The following is a 26597-nucleotide window of genomic DNA, read 5'->3' as shown; positions in this document are numbered from 1 at the left end:
GTAGCGCCTGCTGGCTCACGCGAGTACCCCTTGCTTGGATTTCCCTCAGGAATAGAGAAAAAGGCAGAGTACAAATGAAGTTCAGAGGTTTAATAAGACCGAGCTATGAGATTTACACAACACAGTGTCCGTTCGACCCTCTAGACAAGAAGGTAGGGACTATCTGAAAGTACATTAATGAAATAACTGACTGGGGACCACTATATGTTGGCTGCTATTGGTGTTGGAGGGATGCGGTTTCCAGAACCGTAACAATATCAATGTGCTTGTCAAGAAAGCACACCATAAAATTGGAATGTTTAAAAGATGTTTCAGTGGTTTTTCTAAGCATAAACTTACTGTTCTGTATACCTCTGTGCTCCAACCTGTGTGGGAATGTGCTTCTATGGTATGGGATCCCTTGTTCGTAAAGGACATCACAAACTTAGAGAAAGTCCAAAGGAAGTGGTTGAAACTTACTCCAGGAGAAGTTGAATTGGATTCCCTCAAATCCAGGAGGAACAAGATGGACTCAATAGAGACTTTCAAGTATTTCCACGGTGATTACCAAACAGATTGGAATGGCCTTTTTTAAATTAAACCAAACCGAGTCTTCCGGAGTCACACCCAAAAGCTAACGAAAAAAGTAGTTTATATGATCAAAGTAAATAAGAGAGTCGTGACACCCTGGAACAGCCTACCAGAGAACACAATATCTGCATTGGACGTGACAATTCAAGGGGAACCTGAGATACGACCCACACGTGAAAAAGGGTTAAATCTACCAAACACCAAGTATCGAAGAAAGAATCCAGAGAAGAATTGGGGAACTATAGACCTGTAAGTTTGACTTCAGTTGTGGGGAAGGTGTTGGAGACATTAATTGGGGACAACATTAGAAACCATTTCAATAATTACAAAGTAATTAAAGGTAGTCAACATGGGTTTAGCAAAGGTAGTTCCTGTCGAACAAATCTTTTAGAGTTCCATGAAGCAGTGTCTGATTGGGTGGATGAGGGAATGGCAGTGGACATAGTATTTCTAGACTTTAAGAAGGTATTTGATAAGGTACCACATCGGAGGTTGTTAGCCAAAGTGGGGACTTGTGGAGTAGCTGTTCAGGTAGATAATTGGATTGCAAACTGCATTAGTGATAGGAAGTAAACAGTGGCTGTGAGTAAGAGGATGGAAGTAGGAGGGTAGCTCAGGAATTAGTACCAGAACCGTTTTCAGCCCACGATCGCAAAGTGAAAAGCAGAGTTAAGCAATCAGTCGCGTGCATTCGTAGTGCGTAGGTGTCTGCATTTTTTTTTAATTCCCTTTTCTCTGCAACAGCTTGTCTGATTGACATGAAATTTTCACCATAGATTGAAACTTACCTCCTGTCCCATAGGCAATAAGTGTGAATTTTTTTTTGTGAAGTCATAGGTGCCTTTGTTTTGACATCATAATTGCACTACATCCGAATCAGTATGAAAATTACAGAACACTACATCCGATCAGTATTACAACTTTTGAGGGTCATCTAGGGATAAATTAGTTAACAGAATAAAGTTGATGACATCATCGGTCATGTGGTTCAGCAGCTATATTTGAAAAAAAACTTAAAAAAAAAAAAAAAAACCTTCAAAAATCGTCTCCGAAACAGCTGAACAGATCAAGGTGAAACTTAACAGGTATGACTGTCTATCCATGAGGAACAAAAAGTGCCCCACCTATGATCACATGGATTGGCAGCCATATTCGATTTACCTGAAAACATCAAAAAATCTTCTGCAGAACAGCTGGACAGATTGAGGGGAACTTCACACACATGTTCCCCAAGCCTTGAGGATATCAGGGTGTTCACGAATAATTGAGAGGTCATATGGTTTGGAGGTCAAATTGGATTGAAGTAGAATATTTTTTTTAAACCTCTCTTGAACCGCTGCATCAATCAACATCAGGTCAGGTATTGGAGCATGCACCGGAGCAGCGCGTCACTGCGTCCACTTTCCACCGCTACTCCAGGGGCCTCCGTCTGTCCATCCCCCAGGCAGATGCCTGGCCCATCCCAATCTCTTTGAGATGCCGATCAACCTGCCGCAACCAAGAGGCACGTGGTCGGCCCATTGACCTCCTCCACCCACGAGACTCCCTTGCTGAGAGAATCTGGTGAGCAGGATCAGCGTCAGGAAAACGAGCCACATGTCCATACAGCCACAGCTGATGCTTACGGACTATGCAGGTAACAAATCTCATTTGAGTCTCTCTCAGCAACCCCTCATTGAACACAATGTCTGACCAGCAATAGCCAAGGATTCTCCGAAGAGACCTGGTACCAAAGGAATCAAGTCTCCGTTTCAGATCTCTGGTCAGAGTCCAAGTCTCTCATCCATAGAGCAAGACTGGAAGCACCAAGGACCTGAAGACTCAGACTTTCATCCTCCTGCACAGGTATCGACAGTACCATACCCCATGGTCCAGTGAATCCATGACTCCCCAGGCCTGACGCAGACATCTATTGACCTCTGGCTCACAGCCAGCAGAGACATGAATATCACTGCCAAGGTAAGTGACTCTCTCCACGACCTCAACATCCTCACCACAAAACAGGCACAGACAGGACAGCAGCATCCAAGATGTCAATGAAAGCCGGAATCTTAGTTTTGACCCAGGAAACCCGTAATCCCAGCGGCTCCGACTCCTCATTCAGCACGTCAAAGGCCCCCAAAAAGATATCCAGAGTCTTCGCAAAGATGACTGCATCATCTGTGAAAACAAGGTCAGAGATTATGACATTCCCAAACGATGCATGGCACCTCGATCTCTCTGACATCCTCCCCAGAATACAGTCCATACAAACGCTGAAAAGTATGCGGGCCAGTACACACCCCTGACAAACTCCAGTAACAACTGGAAATAAGTCCGAGATAGTAGCACCACATCTCACAGCACTCTCAGTACCAGAGTATAGTTCATACATCAGATTGATCAGTTTTGGTGGCACCCCACGAAGACCAAGAATCCTCCAGAGGGCATCCCGATTCACTGAATCGAACGCTTTGCAGAGATCAACAAAGGCAGCCCTTGCCGAAACTCTCATCTGCGTTTGGTGAGGACCCAAAGAGCAAAGATACGGTCAATCGTTGACCTCTTTAGTGTAAAACCCGATTGCTCTGGGCGCTGGTGCTCAAGCAGATGGTTGCGAACCCTCTCAAAATTATCCGAGCAAAGACCTTGCCCGGCACTGAGAGCAGCGTCACCCCTCGGTAGTTGTTGCAGTCTTGGCGATCACCCTTCCCTTTCCAGAGAGGGACAACAAGGCCCCTCTTCCAGTCAGTTGGGATGATGCCTGTGTTCCAGGCAGAGCACAAACCTGCATGCAAAGACACGAGTGCAGCATTTCCACCAGCCTTGAGAAGTTCAGCATGGATGCCACAGATCCCTGGACCTTTACCCCATTTCAACCAAGCTGTTGAACCAAGGTGGACACTACCTCACGCCGTCGAAATATTGGCGACCACGGTCCTCTCTGTGACCCGTGACCTTTCGGAGTTGGCCGAGTCACGACCTAAATTCCGGTTTTTCGGTGGGAGACGACTCCACTGCTCCACTGAGTAGTCATTTATCGCCACCGAACCCCGGCCCATAACAATATCACTGGACCAATCATGTTCGATGATGTACCTCGGGCGACATAGCTCATAAGTGGCGGTGTCAGCTTCACTTTTTAACCCCTCTACATTTTGCTCATTTGCTCATGATAGCGAGCTAAAATGTATAACGATCAAGCGTCATCTATACTAAGTACAATATCACTGAGTTTTGTGGACCGTTGACGCTTCGTCTCCGAGTGCATAATAAACACTTAACTCCATTATAATATAGATTATTGTGTATATTCTCTGACACCTTCAACTTCTTTGCTGGCGATTCTTCATCCATGTGGAATGATTTTGGTGGCAAAGATTTTACCAGAGAATAACTGCTAGATCGGTACAAAAACGGGACTGTCCGTCATGAGAGGGTGTAGACCCCTCAACCCCCATATATTGTTGCGGGCCGGGTATCGGCGACGAGCACGACCGCTAGATGGAGCTGCAGGTTCGACTCCACCGAACACCTGGAATCTAGATCGTACCTTTCGGAAAACTCCGACAAGTACGGGTCCCTTACCGGACCGTGAATGGTCAATAATTACACCACGTGGTACAGGGTTATTTGCCAATCTTTAAATACCTAGAGATCCACATGGCGAGTTACTGAGTACTCACACCCAAGACGGCCCTCGTTGAGTCGAGCCGTTAGCGTGCCCGACCCGTGAGCAACCCGGGCGGATGGTTGCCGACGTTCCATTGGTCGAAATGTACATTTACAGCGGCAACAGCCTTTTTAATTCACTAACACGTGCCATGCTAAGCCAATGGAAGAAACACAGCAACGAACTGATACATTTAACACATGGGTTTATTTATAATGGGGGGAAGGAGGGAAGCACGCAAGAAGGCAGAGTTAATCGAATATAGAAGGAATAGCAATTTATGTGCAAGCACTTATGCAGTTTTACTAAATAGACTGGCGCCACAAACACACACACACACACACACACACACACACACACACACACACACACACACACACACACACACACACACACACACACACACACACACGTACACCTAAGAACCGGTGGCCACAGCCTTTATTGAGGCCTTCAGCTTGGAGGGAAAGGAGAGCTGAAGACCAGAGTCTGCACTCGGACCTGTCCACCTCGTGTGGTCTTCGAGCTGGCGGGGTGGAGGGACTCAGACCTTTCGTGTGTGAGGCGAACGCGATCTCCACTCGTGTCACCCGTTTCTCTCTCCTGGTTCACCGACAGAGACACGGCACGCAACCCTTGCGGTTCTGGTCGAGGAAGGATCTCTTGAGCTCTCTTTGTTCACCGACAGAGACAAGGTGCGCAACCCTTCCGGTTCGGGTCGAGGAAGGATCTCTTGAGCTCTCCCTCACTGGATGGTTTTGGCACGCAGAATCGCTCATTGCTCTGTCACTGGCCAAAACGAGCGGCAAGTCCGTCGATTGGCCCGGGGGCATGGTGACGTCACGTGGACTGCCTTTCTTACCGTCGCGGGGTCTGATTGGCTGAGCGGCGGCCACCCCACCCGTAACATGCTGATTGGTTGAGGGCCGCCGCGAGGCTCCTCCTTGAACTCCGCCCACCATGGCGTCGGCGTGAGGAAGCGAGGTGAATGTGAGGGTGATGCTGGCGTTGTTTTTAATTTTGAGGATTTAAAAATAAAAGAAAACCCTGACTATCAAAGTAACTCACAGCGCATGTACATTTATTCACCCATTAAACCAGAGACAGGGACCCTAACTAAAAAACACATACCTACCGATATTACTGTTCTATAGGACCTGCATGTTGAGTGCCCATGGCTTCCAGATTCGCAACAATATATCTGCCCTTCACCCCAATCCCTGCGAAATTGTTTTTCAATGTCTCGCCACCCAACACCGATAAGACAATGAGTAGTGCGCCGATGATGACAGCGTTGGAGTCTAGACTCGGGAGACGTGTACAGAGGCACAGGCAACAGGTGAGCATGATCAGCCATAACGGGTCTCTTCTACAGCGAAGATTTAGACAATTTAGACAAAACATTGTTAGGTGGATTCACTGAATAGGAAACCCGCGCAAACAGAAGAGGGTTAAACATTATCTTACCTTAAGAAAAAGGCAAGCGGAGATTGGAGACTGTACCGGCACAAAGTGTGGAAACCGCCTACCGTCACTGGTCTGGTTTGTGGTAAGCACGTAATAGCAATGGACCAATTATGTTTGGGGATGTACCTCAGGCTGCTCAGCTAATCCTCGGCGACGTGATAGCACTGGAGCAATCAGCTGTTGGTTGGAGAGTGTTGGTGGACGTTAAAAAGATCGCACGGTGTCCTTCGCGAAGGCGAGTTAGTCCTTGCAATCCGATCGAATGAGAAATCCCGAACCTTCCCGAAGCACTGTGTGAATTACTGAAGCACGGGCCCCTACGTGAGAGAAGTTTCATATTTGCGGCCGGGATGACCACCTCTAAGCGATCTCAACCGGCTATGGATGACTCTCCTCTGGCTCCCTGCATGGAATGCAAGAGTTCTTTGGGGAATCGCGACGACTGTGTCCATTGCTCGGCATGCGGATCGTGGACGTGCATCGCATGCTTGATGGGTTGCACCAAGGTTGTCACCGAAACCAAGAAGAAAGACGCATCTCGAGTGCTCGGTTGCGCAGGCGTGGTCTACACGTGCAAGAAGTGCCAGGAAAGCTCCGATCCTGTCACCGCCGATCTCTACGCAGCTCTGCTCAAGATCGTCACAGCCAACTCACAGCAGATCGCCTTGTTGTCGGAAATGATCGCAAATCTGACCACTCAGGTCGCGGCTCAGAAAGTTGTTTGGAATCAATGACAGCTACAACAACAACAACCGTTTGACATGGCCCAAGTCATGTTGGCCGCGTCCCAGGCGGCCTCAGAGACCATCATGGAGCAGATGGAGTTGAAGGAGAAAAAGCCCAACCTGGTCTGTGTCGGCTGGAAGGAGGACACCACCTTGGCGTGGGACAACGAGCAGAACGAACGTGACCGGGTGATCATCGACCGCCTGTGTGACCAGCTGCTCATCAAGAAGGAGCTGGTGGTCAAAAACTTCCGCGACGGGCCGAAGCACTACCACGGATCGCACGACCGCAAGGATCGGATCATGAAGGTGGTGTTCAGCGACTCCACGGCGCGCCAGATGTTCCTGATGAGGGCGAGCTCGCTCATGGCCGGGAATGCGGAGGTCAAAAACGGCAAGTTCCGCGCGTTCGTCCGACCCGACCAGACGGCGAAGCAGAGGAAGGTCGACCACGATCTGCGCACCGAGTTGAAGGCCAGGAAAGATGCCGGAGAGTTCGATATCTACATTCGTCGCGGTGAAATTATGTCCCGACGTGGGGGCGGCTCGGGAAACTAGGCGGGCCTGAGAATGTTATTCCATTTTACCTTACTAACTTTCGTAGTATTTTGCAAAAAGAGCACCATTTGCTGTTTCTGACTACAAAAAATCCTGAAAATGTTTTTTTAATCACTGAATCATGGTTAAATGAGACTATCCTGAGCGGCTTTTTCAGTCGGTTTTCGAATGACTTTGTTGTGTATCGTTGTGACAGGAGTCAGGAGGAGGGCAGGGAACGATATGGTGGGGGTGTTATAGTTTTAATTCCAAGGAAGTATACAAATTTTGAGGTAAAAGTTGATAAATCCAAATTTTTCGAGTCCCTTTGGTGTACAATTTCTCGAGATCATACGGCGATAAAAAAGTTAATTTTTGGTGTTTACTATAGATCTCCTTTTTTCCACAGAACGATTCGATTAATGCCGTGATCAATCATATCCGCACGAATTATGATCATTTTTCCTCGTTTGTGCTTTGTGGTGACTTTAATTTACCAGGTTTAAAGTGGGACGGTATCTCAGTAGGAAACAAAAATGAGGAAATGTTTAGTGAGGCTATGTTTGAGATAGGCTTGACTCAGCATGTTCATGTTCCGACGCATGTAGCTGGAAATATTCTGGATTTAGTTTTTGTGAACAACTTATTTCTTATGCAGCAGTGTGAAGTAGAACAGTTTCATGATATCTCTGATCATTTTGCAATTTTTTTTAAAATTGCGTTTCCAAGTAATAAGCGATCTGTTAGTTGGAATGACATACCTGACTTTAAAAATGCTAATTATGTGGAAATTTCTCGTGAATTATGCCTTTTTGACTGGACAGCAGCCTTTTCTTTCTGTGTGAATGTCGATCAAATGTGGGAAGTTCTGCACAATTACTTAATTATCCTCGTCCTAAAATGGGTCCCGTTCTGTCCCGTTCGTCCAAAAAATTGTAATTGGTCCTCTGAAACCTCCAGTACTTACGAGAGACAACGGAGCACTCGTCTTAGGTATAAAAAAATCTGGAAAAGATAAGCACAAACTGGAATGGAAGGCAGCATCTAGGCATGTGAGATTTTTGAAACGAAAAGATATTTTTATGCAAGAAAATGGAGTTCTTAAATCAGAACAAATTAACAAATTCTGGAGTTATATAAAGTCAAGGTAAAGTAACAGATCAGTTATTCTGCCTATGGTCGGTGCGGACGGAAATATAGTGGTAGATTACGGTGAAAAAGCGAAAATATTTAACAGTTTTTTTGTTTCGGTTTTCACTGAAGATGATGGTAAACTGGTAAATATGATCATCCCTGATCATATTAGGTCTCCTCCTTTGCCTGTATGTGATAGGCTGAATGTTTTTGAACATATTAAAGCTCTTTCGGCTAAATTTTCGTCTGGTCCAGATTCTATTCCTCAGAATTTGTTGGTTAAATTAGCACTTGAGTTGTCGGAGTCTTTGTCTAGAATTTACTCGTTGTCTATTCACTCTGGCACTTTCCCTTCTAATTGGAAAATAGCGAAAGGGGTTCCTTTGCATAAGAAAGGCATCATTTCAGTAGTGGAAAACTATCGTCCTATCAGTTTATTGAATGCTGCTTGTAAGCCTTTAGAATCGATTATTCGTCAGTATATTTTAACACATTTGAAACAGAATAGTATCATTGGGGAGTGCCAACACGGTTTCTTACCTATGCATTCTACAATAACGCAGCTCATCTCCTGTTTGGATGACTGGTCTAAGATTGTCGATCAAAACAATACTGTGGATGTTATTTATTTGGACATAGCAAAAGCTTTTGAATCAGTTAGTCATACAAAACTCATTCAAAAAATGACCGCCTATGGTTTTAATGTGAAAATTATCAGTTGGGTTAGAAATTATTTGCTTAACAGATCTCAATTTGTACAAGTTGAAGACGCTGTTTCTGAGAATCGTCCGGTTAGCTCTGGGGTTGTACAAGGCTCTTTAATTGGCCCAGTCCTTTTTTTAAATCTATATCTATGACATTGTGAACTATGTGAAAACAGCCTCTTTAAAGTTGTATGCGTACGATGCAAAAATATATATATTTCATGTCCAAGAAACGAGAAAAATGTTAAACTTAAAGAAGATTTGAAACAAATAATGAGCTGGGCAGACAATGTGCAATTGAGAATCGCAGTAAATAAGTGCTTCGTTCTTCAAATCGGTCATGGAAATGCGAAGACGCAGGATGAAGTCCAAGAATTTCCAGTTCCTTCGGTTAAATGTATGCGTGATTTGGGCGTAATTGTTTTGGCCAATCTTAAATTTAGTGCACACTGTAAAATGATAGCACAAAAGGCATTCATCATGGCTGCTTTAATTTTTAAAGTGTTCCATTGTAGAGATAGAAACTTTCTGGTGAAAATGTTCATCACCTTCGTTCGGTCACTTTTGGAGTATGCTACAGAAGTGTGGAATCAGTGCTTGATTAAAGATATTGATATAATTGAGCGTGTTCAGCGATCCTTCATGCGTAGAATTCCAGGAATGGCTGGATTATCTTATCCAGATCGTTTGAAAGTACTGAAATTGGAATCCTTGGAACATAGAAGAGTGGTAAGGGACCTCGTTTTTGTGTAAAAAATCCTGTTTGGTTTAGTTTCTTTATCTTTTTCAGATTATTTTGAAATGGCTTCTAGGTCAGGTCAACGGAAAAAAATCATGAATATTGCTTGAAATGGATTTGAGTGAATAAAGAAATTCGATTTTTTTTTTTTTTGCAGTTAGAACCATTCCAATTTGGAATGCTTTACCCTCACAAGTTTTTGAAGTCCGTTCAGTGTTAACTTTTCGGCAGCGAATATCAGTTCTAGACTTTTCACTATTTTTTCGGGGCACGGCCACGGCCACGGCCGGAAATCGGCCTTGTCGTTCCCTGGCCTTGATACCCTAAATTACAGTAAATGATTTTTTTTTTGAATTACATTTATACCTCGAATAGGAAATGTTCGTGCAATCTCGGTTTTTTTGTAATTCGAAGCTTTCATTGTTCGTTGTTTTTTTTTTTTTACTAACATTTTGTATCAGGCCAAAGAATAAAGCATTCTTCTTCTTCTTATGTACCTCAGGCTGCATTTCTCACACTTGGCAGCCTCCGCTGCACTTTTTAACCCCTCTAAATTTTGCTCATTCGTTCATGATAGCAACATAAAAAGTATAGCGATCAAGAGTCATCCATTCAAAGTACAATATAGCTGAGTTTCGTGGACCGTTGACGCTTCGTCTCGGAGATAATAAACACTTAGCTCAATTATAGTATAGATATGGGAAGATATATATTGTTTCGGCTGTGGAAATTCACAGAGCACCATATAGGTCCTTAGATCAGTTATGCCGATAAGTCTGTGTTCAGATAGATTTCCCCACCGATGTCTAAGGGATATATTCGTGTGATCAGGGCTGTGATCTTTGAGTTAGTCGTTATTCTTTTGCTATCGTTATTTTGGACCAACTGCTTCACAACAACCACCTCCACCACCAACATCGCTCTCATCAACCGCTTCACAACAACCACCTCCACCACCAACATCGCTTTGACCAACCGCTTGACAACAACCACCTCCACCAAGGCTGTCAGACAAGGCCTGGGCCGGACCGCGGTCACGACAGCTGCTGTGGGGACGGGATGTCGCGGGTCGCCCCAGCGAGGTGAAGGTAACCAGCGTGGCCTTGCGGAGCCTCTGGGGTCTACACGGCTCCGTGTCAATAAAGACCCCAAGGAATCCAGTCTGTCCCTCGTCTGTCTTGGGGTTTGTCTTTGCTTTTGAATGAACGTTGTGGCACCATGTCCGCAAGTAGAACTGTATAAGTGACTGTACATAATAGATAGACGGTAGTAGCTCTTTTGCATTACTTTTGTTGGTTGTATACTTGTGTGCGTGTTTGGCCTTGCATAATTGCATACCTGTATGACTGCATCATTGTTTACATGTGCTTTGCAAATAAATGTGCTTGTTCAAATATTAACCCGTTCATTGCGTCCTCTTCACTTAATTGAGCTGCCATCTTGCACTCGGAATATAGTTGGTTGTTAAAAGCCGATAAAGTGATCGGGTCCAACGGCGCTGCGCAATAATACCCCGCTCAGTTATCCCAAAAGGAAGCTAGCTGCTTAAGCGGCTCGTTTCCCAGCGGTCTCGTTGAGGTACAATCTCTCGGTAATCTACCCGCGCGAGTAATTAGGTAAATCGAAGATTTGGCGATCGGACCCTGTTGCGTGAGTAGGGTACGGACAAGGTTGTGGTGGGATTGAAAACCCATCCGTGGCTGATTTTCGGCGTTGATCCGGAAAGCCGCGACTGGATTGTCCGTTCGGTGGGCGAAGCGGCCGCTATTAGTTAAACGCGGTCGTTCGCACGCCGGCGGGCGAGAATCTACAACAATATGTATATATACATACAGGGTGAGTCAGAAGTAGGGCCCGATTTCTATCAGTTGATTGTTTGTTTGCCATTTGTATTACAGTGTACAAGAAGGTAGAAATAAATGAATGACATGTTTATCTAACCATTTATTCAAGAAAATATTATTACGGAACTGTACCAAGCTGTTTTACTTGCAATTTTCAAAGTGCCCTCTCTTGTGATCAATGCACAATTGCATCTGAGCAGGCACAGAGCGGCACACACGTCTGCAGAGTTCGATATCAATTTCCTCAAACTTTGCAGTGATTTGAGCCTTCAATTCCTCAGCCTTCAACTCAGCCTGAATGGTACAAGGCTTTTCACGATAAACAAGGTCTTTCATGAGCCCCTAAAGAAAGAAATCTGGAGGTGTAAGTTCTGGGGAGCGTGCCAGCCACTCGATGGGACCGCGGCGGCCGATCCACTTTGTGGGAAAGTTTTCATCAAGCCACTGACGAACATAACGTCCATAATGAGATAGAGCTCTATCCTGCTGGAAATAACAGTCCTGATCTTGTACCCTGGGCCAAAAGAAGGTTTGCAGTATATCCAGGTAAATTTCTGCAGTGACAGATCCCTCAAAGAAAAAGGGTCCAATTATCCCTAATGGAGATATGGCTGCCCAAACTATCACTCCAGGTAAATTTAACTCCTTCTCAACTGTCACTCTTGGGGTATTCGCAGCCCAGTAGACACAATTGTGTCTGTTAATTGTGCCATTAAGTTCAATTTGGAGCAATTTCAGTAACTTTCCAAACTCGCAGCAATAACCTGCAAAACAAAATCAAAAATAAATAAATTACAAAAACTAATAATCTGCAAGACAATTATTAATAACATGACTTCCCAAAAAGAATCTGACAGCCGAAAAAACAGAAATCGGGCGCTACTTTTGACTCACCCTGTATATATATATATATATATATATATATATATATATATATATATATATATATATATATATATATATATATATATATATATATATATATACATATATATATATATATATATATATATATATATACATATATATATATATATATATATAAATATATATATATATATATATATATATATATATATATATATATATATATACACATATATATATATATACATATATACATATATATATATATACATATATATATATATAAATATATATATATATATATATATATATATATATATATATATATACATATATATACATATATATATATATATATATATATATATACATATACATATATACATATACATATATATATATATATATATATATATATATATATATATATATATATATACATACATACATACATATATATATTGGGATTCGTACCTTTTTATGCTATTTTTTTCTTCCCAACATAAATCCACTGGCTTACAGTTAATTAAAATGTATTCCTGCTTGCTGTTCCAAGGGAACATTGTGTAAAGAGATAACGAATATGGTCAACCTTGAGTGATCCACAGGAACATTGTGTAACTGGATCTTGCTTAATACGCAGTTGTTGAAGGACATAAGCCAGTGGGTGAAACAGCTGGTCCTTGGGTGAAAGAAAGGACGATTGTTTAATGAAATCTGTTGGAGATAAACCGTGTATATAAGGGAGTGACTCAGCCATTCTGGAGAGCACTCTCCAGGTTACCTCAATTGCTAATTGGTGTTCCTGGTATTTCCTGCTCTCTGTGCGCACGCATTGATATATAATAAACGATTTTCTCAAGTACATCGACATCTTTTACCTTGGTGAAGGGTGATCGATGACCCGACAATTGACGCAGCGAGCAGGGGCGAGACAAGGTGGAGGAGAGGTGGGGATGGACCCTTGGTGACCAAAGAGAAAAAGCCGGTGACCAATTTGAATAAGGTAAGCCTTTGTGCTGGGGAGTTTAAATTAGATACTCACTTTCTCACCCTCGGCTTTGTCCATCCCTGCTTCTGCTACTTGTCCTCGCCCAAGAACCGGTAAAGATAAGTGTGGAGAGAGAATTGTTTATTATCTATCAAGGGGTAGCTAATTTAAGGTCCTGAAAGGGGAGTTTGAGGGCTGAGGGCATATGGCTGAGGCTGCCTAGTCGGAGCCAAGAAAAACTCCGGGAAGGGTTCAGCAATAGTGATGGGAAACGGATCAGGAAAACGAGAGGAGAAGAAAGAACCTCCTCAGGATACCCCTGCTTACCAAATGTTTAAATTACATGGGGCGGTAGCAGTGGAACAGGATGATTGCTGGGTGGAATGGAGGCTTAAGGATGACCTACCATGGCCAAGGGGCGGGTTGTTTGACCTGCCAGTAGTGCAGAATCTGCGGGAAGAGTTGCTAAGATTCCATAAACCATCCACGAAGGGAACGCCAGTGAATTGGCTGGCATTTGGGATATGGCAGGAGGAAGCAATTAAAAGATCAAGCACAGCCTCGCAAGCAACCTTGGTGGGGAAGGTGCTGAAGCTTCAGGGTCAATTAGAAGGTGCAGAACAGAAAGCTAAGGATGCGGCTGCATCAGTGCCGGCACCTAGCCAGATAACAGGACATGGCTCATCATCTGTCCCGGTGTCTGCAGCACCGGGGCAGGGGTATTCTAACACCGATATAGCACCATCAACACCCCAACCCCGGCATATCAACTGCTGGGACTATCTGTCAGCTGCACAGTATCAGCTGTTCGACCCGTCGACTGGGTGACCGTATGGGTCCATATATCCGAAGATCCCAGGTAAGGATTGTGATGACATATGTGTGGGAGGAAGTAAAATAATTCAAGGAGCGGTGCCTCCCATCCCCACTTATCCCATGCGAGAAATTGTTCCAGCCACGCCAGCAGTACCGGAGGCAGAAGGGGTTCAAGGAAGAGGCACACAAGTTGCTGTAGTGGTATATCAACTGTTTAAGGAACATGAATTGAGATCGATGCATGACTGAGTTATGGAATGTCGAAATGAACTGCAGACAATCCGTGATTTGATTGCCCAATGGGTGGTAACACACCGATGTACACACCGGGATATCGGCATTGTATGCCAGGCGATTATCTCACCTACAGTGTGGAGAGAGGCTCGGAGGGAAGCAGATTGGCCAGCCGAGGAAGGGGCAGGGTGGACAGATGAAGCCAGACAGGAAGCGAGAGATAGGCTATATGATGTTATCCAACGTGTGCTTCAGCCCCCAACCTTGGATTGGAATAAAGTGTTTGCTATTGAGCAAAAAGTGGGAGAAAGAGCGGGGGAGTTTAAACATCGGCTAATACAAGGGTTCCGAGTGCATGGGGGAATTCCAACAGAGGCAGAAATTCCCGAAAGGTTGTTGACTAACTTCCTAATTGAAGGCTTGCGCCCACCCTTGAATAAGCAATTGAAATATGTGATGCTCGGGTGGCAGGCCCTCCCCCTCCCCCTAGCTATTTGCACTGTGGCTGACCAATATGCGGAGAGATATGAGGAGAAAGTAGAGAAGGAAGTAAAGGTTAAGGAAGAAGTGTTTCAGATGGTATTGCGGGATAAGCTGAGAGAATCACTGGACCCCCTTTCGTCCTCAGGGGACCTGCAATTTCGAATGAGGAAGAGGAGTCTGATTCGGAAGAGGATGAGGGTCAATGGCAACCATTACTGGAAAGGGGAAGGCGACTCCCAAGACCCCGCAAATGGTTAGATTGGAGATCCCAGAATAGATTGCAGAATAGGGGTCAGGAAGGCAGAGACAAGGGGGATACTCCCCCGCCAGATGCTTGTTTTGTGTGTGGAAAGAGAGGGCATTGGAAACGAAATTGTCCCAAAGGAAGATGGGGACCAGGTCCCCCACCCGCTAACTCACGAAGGTATTGACAGGATGAGAGTGGACCCTCAAGGGAAGGAGCAATACTGACATTGAGTCCGACAGAGGAGCCGACCTATACTCTGAACGTCTCAGGCAAGGAGCTTGCTTTCTTGGTCGACACGGGGGCTACTTGCTCCACAATTGCAGTCAAAGAACTGCCAGGGGTTGAAAAATCTAGGAATAACGCACAGGTAGTGGGTTTAGGGGGTAAGATTCAAACATTAGACAAAACAGCACAATTGCCAGTAAGATGTGGACCATTGCAGGAGAAACGTGCATTCCTTCTCACTACCACCACACCAGTGAACTTGTCAGGTCGAGACTTGCTATGTAAAGGCCCGGTCACACCTTGACGTTTTAGCCAACGTATGCCGATTTTTGAATTTTTTTTCTAAAACGCTGGCACACGTTGAATACGTTATGGGTAAGTTTTGACAACATTGAGAGCATGCTGAAAAACACTGCCATACGTCGTTGTACGTTGGCTTTAAACGTTGTACTTTTTGGTTGTCCTCAAATTTTTTCATGCTTGAAATTTCACGACGTATGCCGGCGTATGACTCACACGTTCCGCTACGCTGGCCACAAGTTGAATGCACGGTCTCGATCGTTGACAGACGTCAACACATGCTACTTGTAAGTTAATCATAAGTTGAGACATGCCGAGGTAATGTTTGGCATACCCGAAACTTATTTCTAACCTATGATTAACGTGTTGTTGGCACGTTACGCGATCGTTGCCACACATCGACAGACGTTACTTTTAAGTTACTCATAGGCTGAAAGACGTCGGTATAATCGATCGTCCTTGCGTCAGCGTCCACGGCCACGGCCAGGACACTTATTTGCAGCATTCTTCAAACTTTTCTTCGGCATGACGAGGATGTTCACACTTCGATGTCTAGCTTGGCTATGATTCCAATTGTCCATTGGCAGCATCTATTTAAAATAGTCGAGTTTGAGCGTTTTAACACGTTCAGAAGAAACGCTTCAAATTTCCAAACCCCAGCGTCAAAAAACAAAGGCGAGTGACAGCAATTTAAATCGTTCATTGTAAACAATGAAAATAGTTGAGTGGTACCGTTTAAAAGTCGTTGAGTGTAAAAAAAATATCCAATTGTTGAGCGCAAGCGTCTACTTTCAATATTGGGGTTTGAGTGATTTAGCACGTTCAATAGAAACGATTAAAATTTCCGAGCGCCAGCGTCAAAAAACAAAGGCGAGTGACAGCAATTTAAATCGTTCATTGTAAACAATGAAAATAGGTGAGTGGTACCGTTTAAAAGTCGTTGAGTGTAAAAAAATCCAATTGTTGAGCGCAAGCGTCTACTTTCAATAGTGGAGATGCAGCCATTTAAATCGTTGAGTTTATCATTTAAATCGTTAAACGCAAGGACAATCCATCATAACCCACACCCCCCCCCTCACACTCACCTACTACTGCCAACATGAACAAACTACTACTAATACTGATACTGATACTGATACTGTTACTGCTGACATGGACATCGACTCAAAAAGGACTCGAAAACACTGTTGGGTTCCCCTTTTATGAGCACCATTTTTATATATCAATTCCCAAAACTGCTAGGAACACGTCTTTATATGGCAGTTGTAAGTTAGAAACACGTTAATTTATTTTTTTTTGTCGACCGGAAGACGTCATTGGAATACGTCTACATACGTTGATGTGTGTTGGGACTATGTAAAGAATTGGTTCAAAGCACGTCAAACATAAGTTAGAAATAAGTTTCGCGTAAAAAAGACATTACCGCGACGTGTTTCGACTTATGAGTAGCTTATAAGTAGCGTTTGTGGACGTGTGTAAGCGTCCACATATCGTGTGTAAAACTTATCCCCATCGCATGCGGAACGTGTGTCATACGCCGAGTACGTCCAAAAATTTTGAACATGTTTAAAATTTCTTGACGTACTCTACTTACTACGATGTATGATAGCGTACTTTAGCGTTCTACTCACGTATACCAAACTTACTCATACCGTATTTGACGTGCCCCAACGTTTTAGACACATTTTTCTTAGGTCGGCATACGCTGGCAAGATCGCCAAGGTGTGACTGCGATGTTGTCACTTCCATTTCTACGGCAGTTATGATTCGAATCGTTGTACGTCAGCCTTTTAATAGGCTACGCCACGACATCGTCGGCGATGCGTGCAACGCGCTATGCCTAAGTTAGACTATCGTTGGGCATCGGTTGTGTAGGCCGACAACAGGTTCAGCATTCGTTGGTATAAGTTATCTATAACACAACGAAACGTTCTGTGTCCATTACCAATGCGTTATACATAAGACCAAGTCGCTATGAATACGTCCGAATCTTTAAAAAAAAAACATCAAAAGTTCAACGTAAGCCAGCGTTTTACATACATTTTAATACGTTGCCATCGCTGGCTAAAACGTCAAGGTGTGACCGGGCCTTAAGTTAGGATGCACGACAGCATGTACAAAGAAAGGGGTGTTTGTTGACATCCCCCCAAAGAAAGCACAATTAGCAATGATGGTTTTAATGGCACCGCACCCAGTTGTTTATAGGTAGAGTTTGCCGAAACCGCCGATTGGTGATGTTTTAATGTGCTTTGATGCAATCTTAGCAGAGAGCCAAAGCATGCGAAATTGGTTAGAAAATGCACAGATAACGACACACACTTATTATGATCCCCAACATTGTACAATTTACTACGATGCAACTGGAAATGATGTTGAATTTGCAAAGAGGGTAGCTCTGCGTTTGGGGAGGTGTGATAAGTTGTCCGTTCACCGCTTAATGATTGGGAAAGAAGGCATTGCAATGGAGGTTAAGCTCACGGAAGGACAGAAGCAATTGACGAAGTATCCACCGAGTGTAACCTCGCATGTAACAATAACCACAACGATGGGATATCACCCGAAGGATTTAGGCTTTATGGTTTATCGCCTGCAGGAGGCAGCGGTGGCTTCCTCCACAACTCTGTTACATTGGCAAGTGCATAAATTGGTAAGCAACGAAGGATGGATCTGTGATTTAAAGGAACAAGTTCTACAAGGGATGGTGGAGGAAAATGATCTGCCTCCAAAACGTGAGATGTTGATGGGAACTGTAAGTGAGACGACGGATTCAGAAAGTCTGCTAGAAGAAGTTCCGCAAGAATTGTGGACCCGGCCTGATAATGACGTGGGTCGCATCATTGCGGCAGCACACTTAGTGGTCAAACTCAAACCTGGAGCGGGTTGGCCAAACGTATGCCAATATTCTCTCCGAAAAGAAGTGGAAGCCGGAATAGCACTGGTAATTAAATGACTGAAATAACAAGGGATAATTGTGGAAACTTCAAGTCCGTGTAACACACCAATATTGCCGGTTAAAAAGCCACAGAAGGATAAGTGGAGATTTGTTCAAGACTTGCGAGAGGTAAATGAGGTGATTCAGTGTGTTCACCCAGTGGTACCGAGTGCAGAGGTGCTGATAACATCTATTCCTACAAACTCCACTCATTTCACGGTAATTTATTTGTGTTCCGCATTTTTCTTGGTTCCTATTGCAAAAGAATCACAATTTTTATTCGCTTTTACGTATAATTGCCGCCAATATACATGGACGGTCCTGCCACAGGGCTTTGCTGATAGCCCGGCATTGTTTTCGCGTGCGTTGCAGAAGGACCTAGATGATGTAGTATTCAGAGGAAATTCAGTGCTGCTACAATATGTGGATGATTTGCTAATTTGTTCCCCAAATAAGGAAGCGTGTGAAATAGATACGCTGCAGCTGCTTCAGGCGTTGGTGAAGTAAGGCCATAAAGTAAACAGAGACAAACTGCAACTGGTGCAGGAAAAGGTTAAGTATTTGGGGCATCACATTTCTCAAGGGAAAAGAGAGTTGGACAAGGGAAGGGTAACTTCAATTGCGGAAGTACTCCGCCCTCATACAAAAAAGGATATGATGCGGTTCCCAGGCATGGCAACCTACTGTAGCAATGGATTGTCGATTAGGCAATTCTGACTAAGGAACTATACAGCTCTGGAAAAAATTAAGAGACCACTGCAAAATTATCAGTTTTTCTGGTTTTACTATTTATAGGTATGTGTTTGAGTAAAATGAACATTTTTGTTTTATTCTATAAACTACTGACAACATTTCTCCCAAATTTCAAATAAAAATATTGTCATTTAGAGCATTTATTTGCAGAAAATGACAACTGGTCAAAATAACAACAAAGATTCAGTGTTTTCAGACCTCAAATAATACAAACAAAACAAGTTCATATTCCTTTTGAAACAACACAATACTAATGTTTTAACTTAGGAAGAGTTCAGAAATCAATATTTTGTGGAATAACCCTGATTTTCAATCACAGCTTTCATGCGTCTTGGCATGCTCTCCACCAGTCTTTCACATTGCTGTTGGGTGACTTTATGCCACTCCTGGCGCAAAAATTCAAGCAGCTCGGCTTTGTTTGATGGTTTGTGACCATCCATCTTCCTCTTGATCACATTCCAGAGGTTTTCAATGGGCTTCAGGTCTGGAGATTGGGCTGGCCATGACAGGGTCTTGATCTGATGGTCCTCCATCCACACCTTGATTGAGCTGGCTGTGTGGCATGGAGCTTTGTCCTACTGGAAAAACCAGTCCTCAGAGTTGGGGAACTTTGTCAGAGCAGAAGGAAGCAAGTCTTCTTCCAGGACAACCTTGTATGTGGCTTGATTCATGAGTCCTTCACAAAGACAAATCTGCCTGATTCCAGCTTTGCTGAAGCACCCCCAGATCATCACCGATCATCCACCAAATTTCACAGTGGGTGCGAGACATTGTGGCTTGTCGGCCTCTCCAGGTCTCCGTCTAACCATTAGACGACCAGGTGTTGGGCAAAGCTGAAAATTGGACTCATCAGAGAAGATGACCTTACTCCAGTCCTCTACAGTCCAATCCTTATGGTCTTTTGCAAACCTCAGCCTGGCTCTTCTTTGCTTCTCATTGATGAAGGGCTTTTTTCTAGCTTTGCACGACTTCAGCCCTGCCCCTTGGAGCCTGTTTCGAACCATCCTCACTGTGCACTTCACCCCAGCTGTCGTTTGCCATTCTTTTTGGAGGTCACTTGATGTCATCCTGCGGTTGTTGAGTGACAATCGAATGAGTTGGTGGTCATCCCGGTCAGTGGAACGTCGTTTTCACCCTCTGCCAGTCTGTAGCTTTGTTGTCCCCAATGTCTGCTGCTTGACCTTGTTCTTATGAACCGCCGTCTTTGAAATTTTAAGGATGGAAGCAACGTGACGCTCACTGTATCCCTCTGCCAGTAAAGCCAGAATTGAACCCTTCTTTTCCTCACTCAAAACTTTTCTTTTCAACTCTTTTGGCATGGTCAATAGTTATTTTTTTGATTCCAATTAATTTTGAGGTACTAGTAGCACTGTTTTTGCCATCCAGCAGGTCCTATTGCAAGAGGATAGTGATGACCACAGCAGTGGTTTTTATACTTTTCCTTGTTAAATAAGATTCGGTTCAGGTGATCACCTCAACAATCCCTCACTAAGTAGAATGAGGTGTGCCTGTGTTGGAATTCAGCAGACACTGGAATGGAATGGCTGCCATACATGTAGAGATGCTGATTTAATTTTTTTTTGGAGTGGATTCTTATTTTTTTCCAGAGCTGTATGTTGTGGTTGGTAAGAATCAGCCCTATGTAATCGAGTGGACTGGAGGAATGGAGTGCTTTAATAAATTGAAAGTAGCACTCTCGACGGCCCGGACTCTGGGCCTTCGAGATTACAAAAAGCCGTTTTTCCTTTATTCTCATGAAATAAAAGGGTTTGCACAAACTGTGCTGATGCAGCAGCACGGCGACCGCCAACACCCAATAGCATACTTCAGCTGAAGGTTAGACCCGGTTGAATGTGGCCTGCCACTCTGCTTACAAGCCGTGGCCGCGCCAAGTTATGCTGTTAAACGCACGGCGGAAATCGTAATGGGTCATCCTCTTATCTTGAGAGTTCCCCACTGCGTAGCGTCTTTTCTGACACAGAAACAGACACAACATCTAACCAATACGTGACTGATGCAGTATGAAACGACCTTGCTCCATCGACCGAACCTCCAGATAGAACGTTGTAACGTCCTTAATCCAGCTTCCTTATTACCAACAGAGGAAGATGGCGATCCTCACGATTGTACCGAAGCGATCCAGGTGGTATCCACGGTGCGACTGGACCTAAAGGACCAGCCGTTGGAGAATCCCGACTCAACCTTGTTTGTTGACGGGTCAGCTTACCGAGGTCAGGATGGTTCAGGTCATGCGGGTTATGCAGTTTGTACTGATGGCACAATTAAGGAAGCAGCTAGTCTGCCGTCACACTACTCCGCACAGCAGGCAGAGCTATGCGCCCTTATTTGGGCTTGCAAATTGTCGGCTGGTCAGACAGTCAATATATACACTGATTCCAACTCTGCATTTGGCGTGGTACATGACAAAGGTGCTATCTGGAAAATACGAGGGTTTTTAACCTCCGTAGACACACCCATTAAAAACGGCACTTTCCTATCTGAGCTTCCAGCAAGCATCATGCTACCTAAAGCGATAGCTGTCATTAAGTGCCGAGCACACCAGAAACTAACAACGGATGTGGATAAAGGAAATGATAGAGCAGACAAAGCCGCTAAGGCGGCTGTGGAACACTCCATTCCCTTGGTAATGTTGGCACGTGTAGAAAATGAGCATGTTAAGCTACATCAATATAGCTTGCCAGACATCATTGCCATCCAAGCCGCAGCACCAATTAATGACCATGACAAATGGCAGGCAAAAGGAGGAATAATGGATGGAGATGGACTGTGGACAAACAATGGGAAAATTCTAGCGCCAGTAGAGATCCTACCGTGGCTTGCACGCTTGGACCATTTGAATGGACATGTGTGCAAGAGGGGGACTGTTAGACAGGTGCAAGAATCATGGTATGTGCCAGGAATTGGGAAAGCAGCCGAAGAGGTCTGCAGGAGTTGCCAGGTATGTCAACAGCACAATCAACAGATGACAGGTAAAACATACGTGGGACATCTCCAGGGAAATTTGCAATTCAGCTCCATTAATCCACAGACATGGCGAGTTGAACCAAGCTGCTCGTGTTCAGAGAATTCAAGAAAGAGTTCTTGTTCCTTTTGCCACCGAAGGTGGATGGAGGTTATGTTTTCACACGTACGGATTCGGATGAAACTTGATGGACGGGTTGGGTTGGTGTATAGCAAGGAAGAATAGATTCAATTTTGGTGAAGATCCAGATCTGGGAATTTTAAAAGTGATTTTTCATTTTTCCAGCCCGAGGACGATTTGTGGAATTGTGTGTGTGTGTGTGTGTGTGTGTGTGTGTGTGTGTGTGTGTGTGTGTGTGTGTGTGTGTGTGTGTGTGTGTGTGTGTGTGTGTGTGTGTGTGTGTGTGTGTGTGTGTACAACTGATGGAGCACCGGCAATGCTTAACAAGCATTCAGGATGTCAAGCCAGAGTGAAGAAGGTCATCCTGACTCAAAAACACTTCATTGAATGATCTATCGATATGCTCTGGCATCAATAACACTCCCACCAGAGCTTTTTTTTGTATACCTTGTCAAGGATCGTATGAGAGCTAACACACAACGCACATCAAGGGAGGCATGAGACATGTGGGAAGGCCAAAACAGTGGGGAACAGAGACATGAGGAGATCTGTGGAAGGGAGAGGGATGGGGTGGGGGAACATGGGGAATACAAGATGGACATTACAGGGACTTTCAGGAAGGAAAGCAGGGATATTGAAGGAGGTGGGTTTTTGGGTGGATTAACGGGGGAAGAAAAGATCGACGATTTGGATGGGGGACGATAAGAGCTGGTGGTGAGCAGCTGTTTTGAAGGCCTGGAGGGAAGAATGGGATTCAACAGGGTGAGGAAGTTTATTCCAAAGGCGGGAAAAAAGGAGGAATGAAAGAATGAAGGTGAGCAATGAATCGTGATTTTAGTAGTTTTACCAGAAGGGGGTTGTTGGCGGACCTTGAGTGTCCTGCAGAAATGTGTTGGGTATAAATCGCAGACAGAGTGGGGGGGGGTGGGGGGAAGCGAGACCGGAGAGGAGACGGTAGAAGACAGAAAGACCACCGACCTGCCTGTGGTGAGAGTCAGAGGCCCAAAGACTCAGCCTCATCGCGCGAGATACCAATGATCCGAAATGCCTTGGTTTCCACTGTGTGAAGCAGAGAAAGGTGAGAGGCAGGAGCACCAGCCCAGAGGGGAGAGCAGTACTCCATCATGCTGCGGATGACTTTGTAAGTGGTCAGGAGCTCTGGTGGGCCGAGGAAGGACTTTGCATGACGGAGGATTCCCAGTTGGTGACCCACTTTGGAGGCGAGGTTGGAAATGTGGCTTTCCCAGGAAAAGTCATGGCAGATCATGAGACCCAGAAGCTTGAAAGGAAGGGCTTCTTCCAGAGGATTGTTGAGAAAGTAGATGGTGGGGGGGGGGGTTCAAATTCTGGTCGGCGGATCAAGATCATCACCAAAATCGAATCAATTTTTCGTTGTCACACACACTGAACCTTTGAAATGGCATGTCTTATTTTTTTTGGCGCTATCGCCACTCCGACACAGGATGACAGCTAGCTGGCACTCATTTTGCCAACCTCAGAAGGATGACAGGCAGAGTCAACCCCACCTGGTATTAATTCAATGCCGAAGTGGAATTTGAACTCAAGATCCAAGGAACCCAAGCCCTCCACCCGAACCATTAAGCCAACACCAAGCATACACCGAACCTGTGCACCAAATTTCATCCGAATCCATCCATAACTTTTTGAGATATCCTGCACACAAACAAACAGACAGAGCATAATATTAATATTATATTTAATACAAATAATATGCACTCTCCTCTCCCCAAAGGGGTATTTTTCTAGGACTAACACTGTGTTAATGTGTACGAGACAAGCCGTGAACCTGTTGTGACGGCGATTGATGGAAAAGAAAAAACGACACGAAATTTTAATATTATTTACTGGTCAAATTTTAACTTGAAGAAAATTTGAGCATTTTCCTCTGGGGTCATCGTTCAATGAAGCACGCATCTAAACACAATTTTATTTATTAATGAACACGGAAGTATTAGATCAAAATGGCGATGTTTATTTTATGCTTAAAAATAAATCGTTCTTTGTCTACACTAAATGTTTGAGATTTTAAAATAAATCATTTCAAGAAAAAAAATAATAAAGATAGCTCCAGCGAACTATACCGCTGAGGTTGTTTGCATTGATCAAATTCTCCCAAAGAGTACTTGACTGAATCGGGAATTGATTTATTAATAATTTTTTCATTGCCCGATTTGAACGAAACTTGATACTGCACACCAAAAATCGTAAAGAACAGCAAGATAGCCAACTCGTGCGCAATCGCGTTCAATTCGGTGAAGTACGCAACGGAGCAGTACGGCGGCCATTTTAGCAAGCGAGCTGCTTTCTTCGTTGCAGTTTGACCGCTGTATCGATCGCGGAGTAGGAGGCAGGAGAGGGGCGGGAAAGAGAGAAAGGCGATGATACATTAGCCGTGTACAAGACAGTTTCTTTTTATCACAAGTGAAATTACACAAAACAAGAAGAGATGAGATAGAAATAAATTAGGACGGAGAAATAGAGAAGAAGAGAAGCTAACAGATAAAAAAAGAAAAGGCAAATTGAGAGAGGAAAGGATAAAAATCAAAGCCCAGACACACGCAGAAAGTATATTATTCTTTCCTGGAGAAATATATATATATATATATATATATATATATATATATATATATATATATATATATATATATATATATATATTCATGCAACACAATCTGTATGATAAATATCACCTTCCAAGAAAGTATCCTTCGAAGTAACTATTTAGGCATGGGGAGAAATCCGGGGAAGGGAGGCAAGGGTCACCACACACACACACACACACACACACACACACACACACACACACACATTGAGCATGGAACATCACCAACATTGAAAATTCAGCCAGTGCTGGTGAAAATACTTTAAACAATCAAAGTAACCTTTGTCCTCATTGAATTGATGACTCCTCAGAATTGGAAATCTGGCGAATACAATGAAAAGATAAAATATATTGTGATGAAGATCTGCCGATCACATTAACCAACAACAGATCTTCTTGCAAGGGAAAGATCAATGCTTTACAATCTCGGACAGAAAACAGTGCTTAGATGTTGTTATCTTACAAGAAGCAGATGCCCTCAAAAGCGGGTGGGGTCTCATAACAATATATATATATTTAACCTAACTGCTTGTGAGCCAAAGTTTTGACTGAGCTGGAATGCTGTAGGTATTCTGTGTTCACTTACTCTCGTGTATACACTTTTTGGTGCGCATTAAAAGCTCTTCTCTACCATGATCAGCGCAGACATTGCTTGATTTCAATCAGCTATAGAATCTGATCTCCACACACATACACACATACACATATACACACACAATGTAAATGGCAAACATTCAATATACAATAACCTGTTACAATATCAAAATGATTGCTGTTCACATAAATATGGAAGAATTTCTATTTAAACTTCATAACTTTTCAATATATTTACAAATGCCTTTGTATTCCAAGTACAGTATTTCTTTCTTTTCCTTTACAAGTCTGCATTTTCCAGTGTCTTCATTCATGTATATGGATTTACTTCACTCGAAAAAAAATAAAAGTTATGTGCCATTGGCAAATGTACTTTTAAACGCTTGCCTGCAATGATTTTTCACACATCTTACAGGTGGAAATGAAACTTACAGTACCCATGCTGAACAATGCATCACCTCCTGACAATTAATGAAAAGATAAATTATTTTCAATTATTTGCACTACATTAAGTCGGTATTTGATCAAAATATTAGATGTACAGGTGTCCATGTATTTGAACATTCCAGTGTTCATATACATTTCAATGTCTTGTACAATTTTAAATCCTATCCCAACAATGTACTTGCATGTAATGCATCATGACAGCAGAAATGAATAATCTGTTTGTTTTCCTTCGTTTTGCTACAGAGCCATGTGCTTGAATGAACATTAGATTCTATAAAGGTCTGCAATATATGTTATTACATGCAAATATCATGAAACCATTAAATCAGATTAATGATCTTAATTAAACAAGAACTGTAGTACCCATACATTTGCATGTAGATCAAATATAGATACATGTAGGCTGTTGTTCAAATAATGCAGATCACAGAGTATGAAAGAACTTGTCCGAGTGAGACATGAATCACTCCTTCCAAGCATTTACACTGGATATATTAGTACATGTATATGAAGCTCAAAGGGGTTCAAGGGATTCTGGGAGAGTGAAATCCATGTTTATGGATTTATGGGCTGTACTATACAAAAACATGATGATGGTCATAACTGAAAT

General features: G+C 43.5%; 2 protein-coding genes across 2 annotated transcripts in view; both read right to left on the bottom strand.

The window, feature by feature from the left end:
- The window catches only part of RBM39 (RNA binding motif protein 39), a 177491-nt gene that overhangs the window by 147788 nt on the left and 3106 nt on the right, over window positions 1–26597 (bottom strand). The gene's annotated exons all lie outside the window — the stretch shown is intronic.
- The window catches only part of LOC147023236 (uncharacterized), a 344444-nt gene continuing 341155 nt past the window's right edge, over window positions 23309–26597 (bottom strand). Inside the window, exons 5-6 of the mRNA XM_085888451.1 lie at window positions 25227–25267; window positions 23309–24668 (exon numbers count right to left, since the gene is read on the bottom strand). Of these exons, the coding sequence (XP_085744577.1) occupies window position 25267 (1 nt within the window). The 3' untranslated portion in view covers window positions 23309–24668; window positions 25227–25266. The remainder of the gene's footprint in view (window positions 24669–25226; window positions 25268–26597) is intronic.

Source organism: Eptatretus burgeri, chromosome 7, assembly GCF_056783735.1.
Source record: "Eptatretus burgeri isolate ZD-2024b chromosome 7, Ebu_testis_v1, whole genome shotgun sequence".
Taxonomy (NCBI): domain Eukaryota; kingdom Metazoa; phylum Chordata; class Myxini; order Myxiniformes; family Myxinidae; genus Eptatretus; species Eptatretus burgeri.
This window is presented reverse-complemented; position numbering and strand designations above follow the sequence as displayed.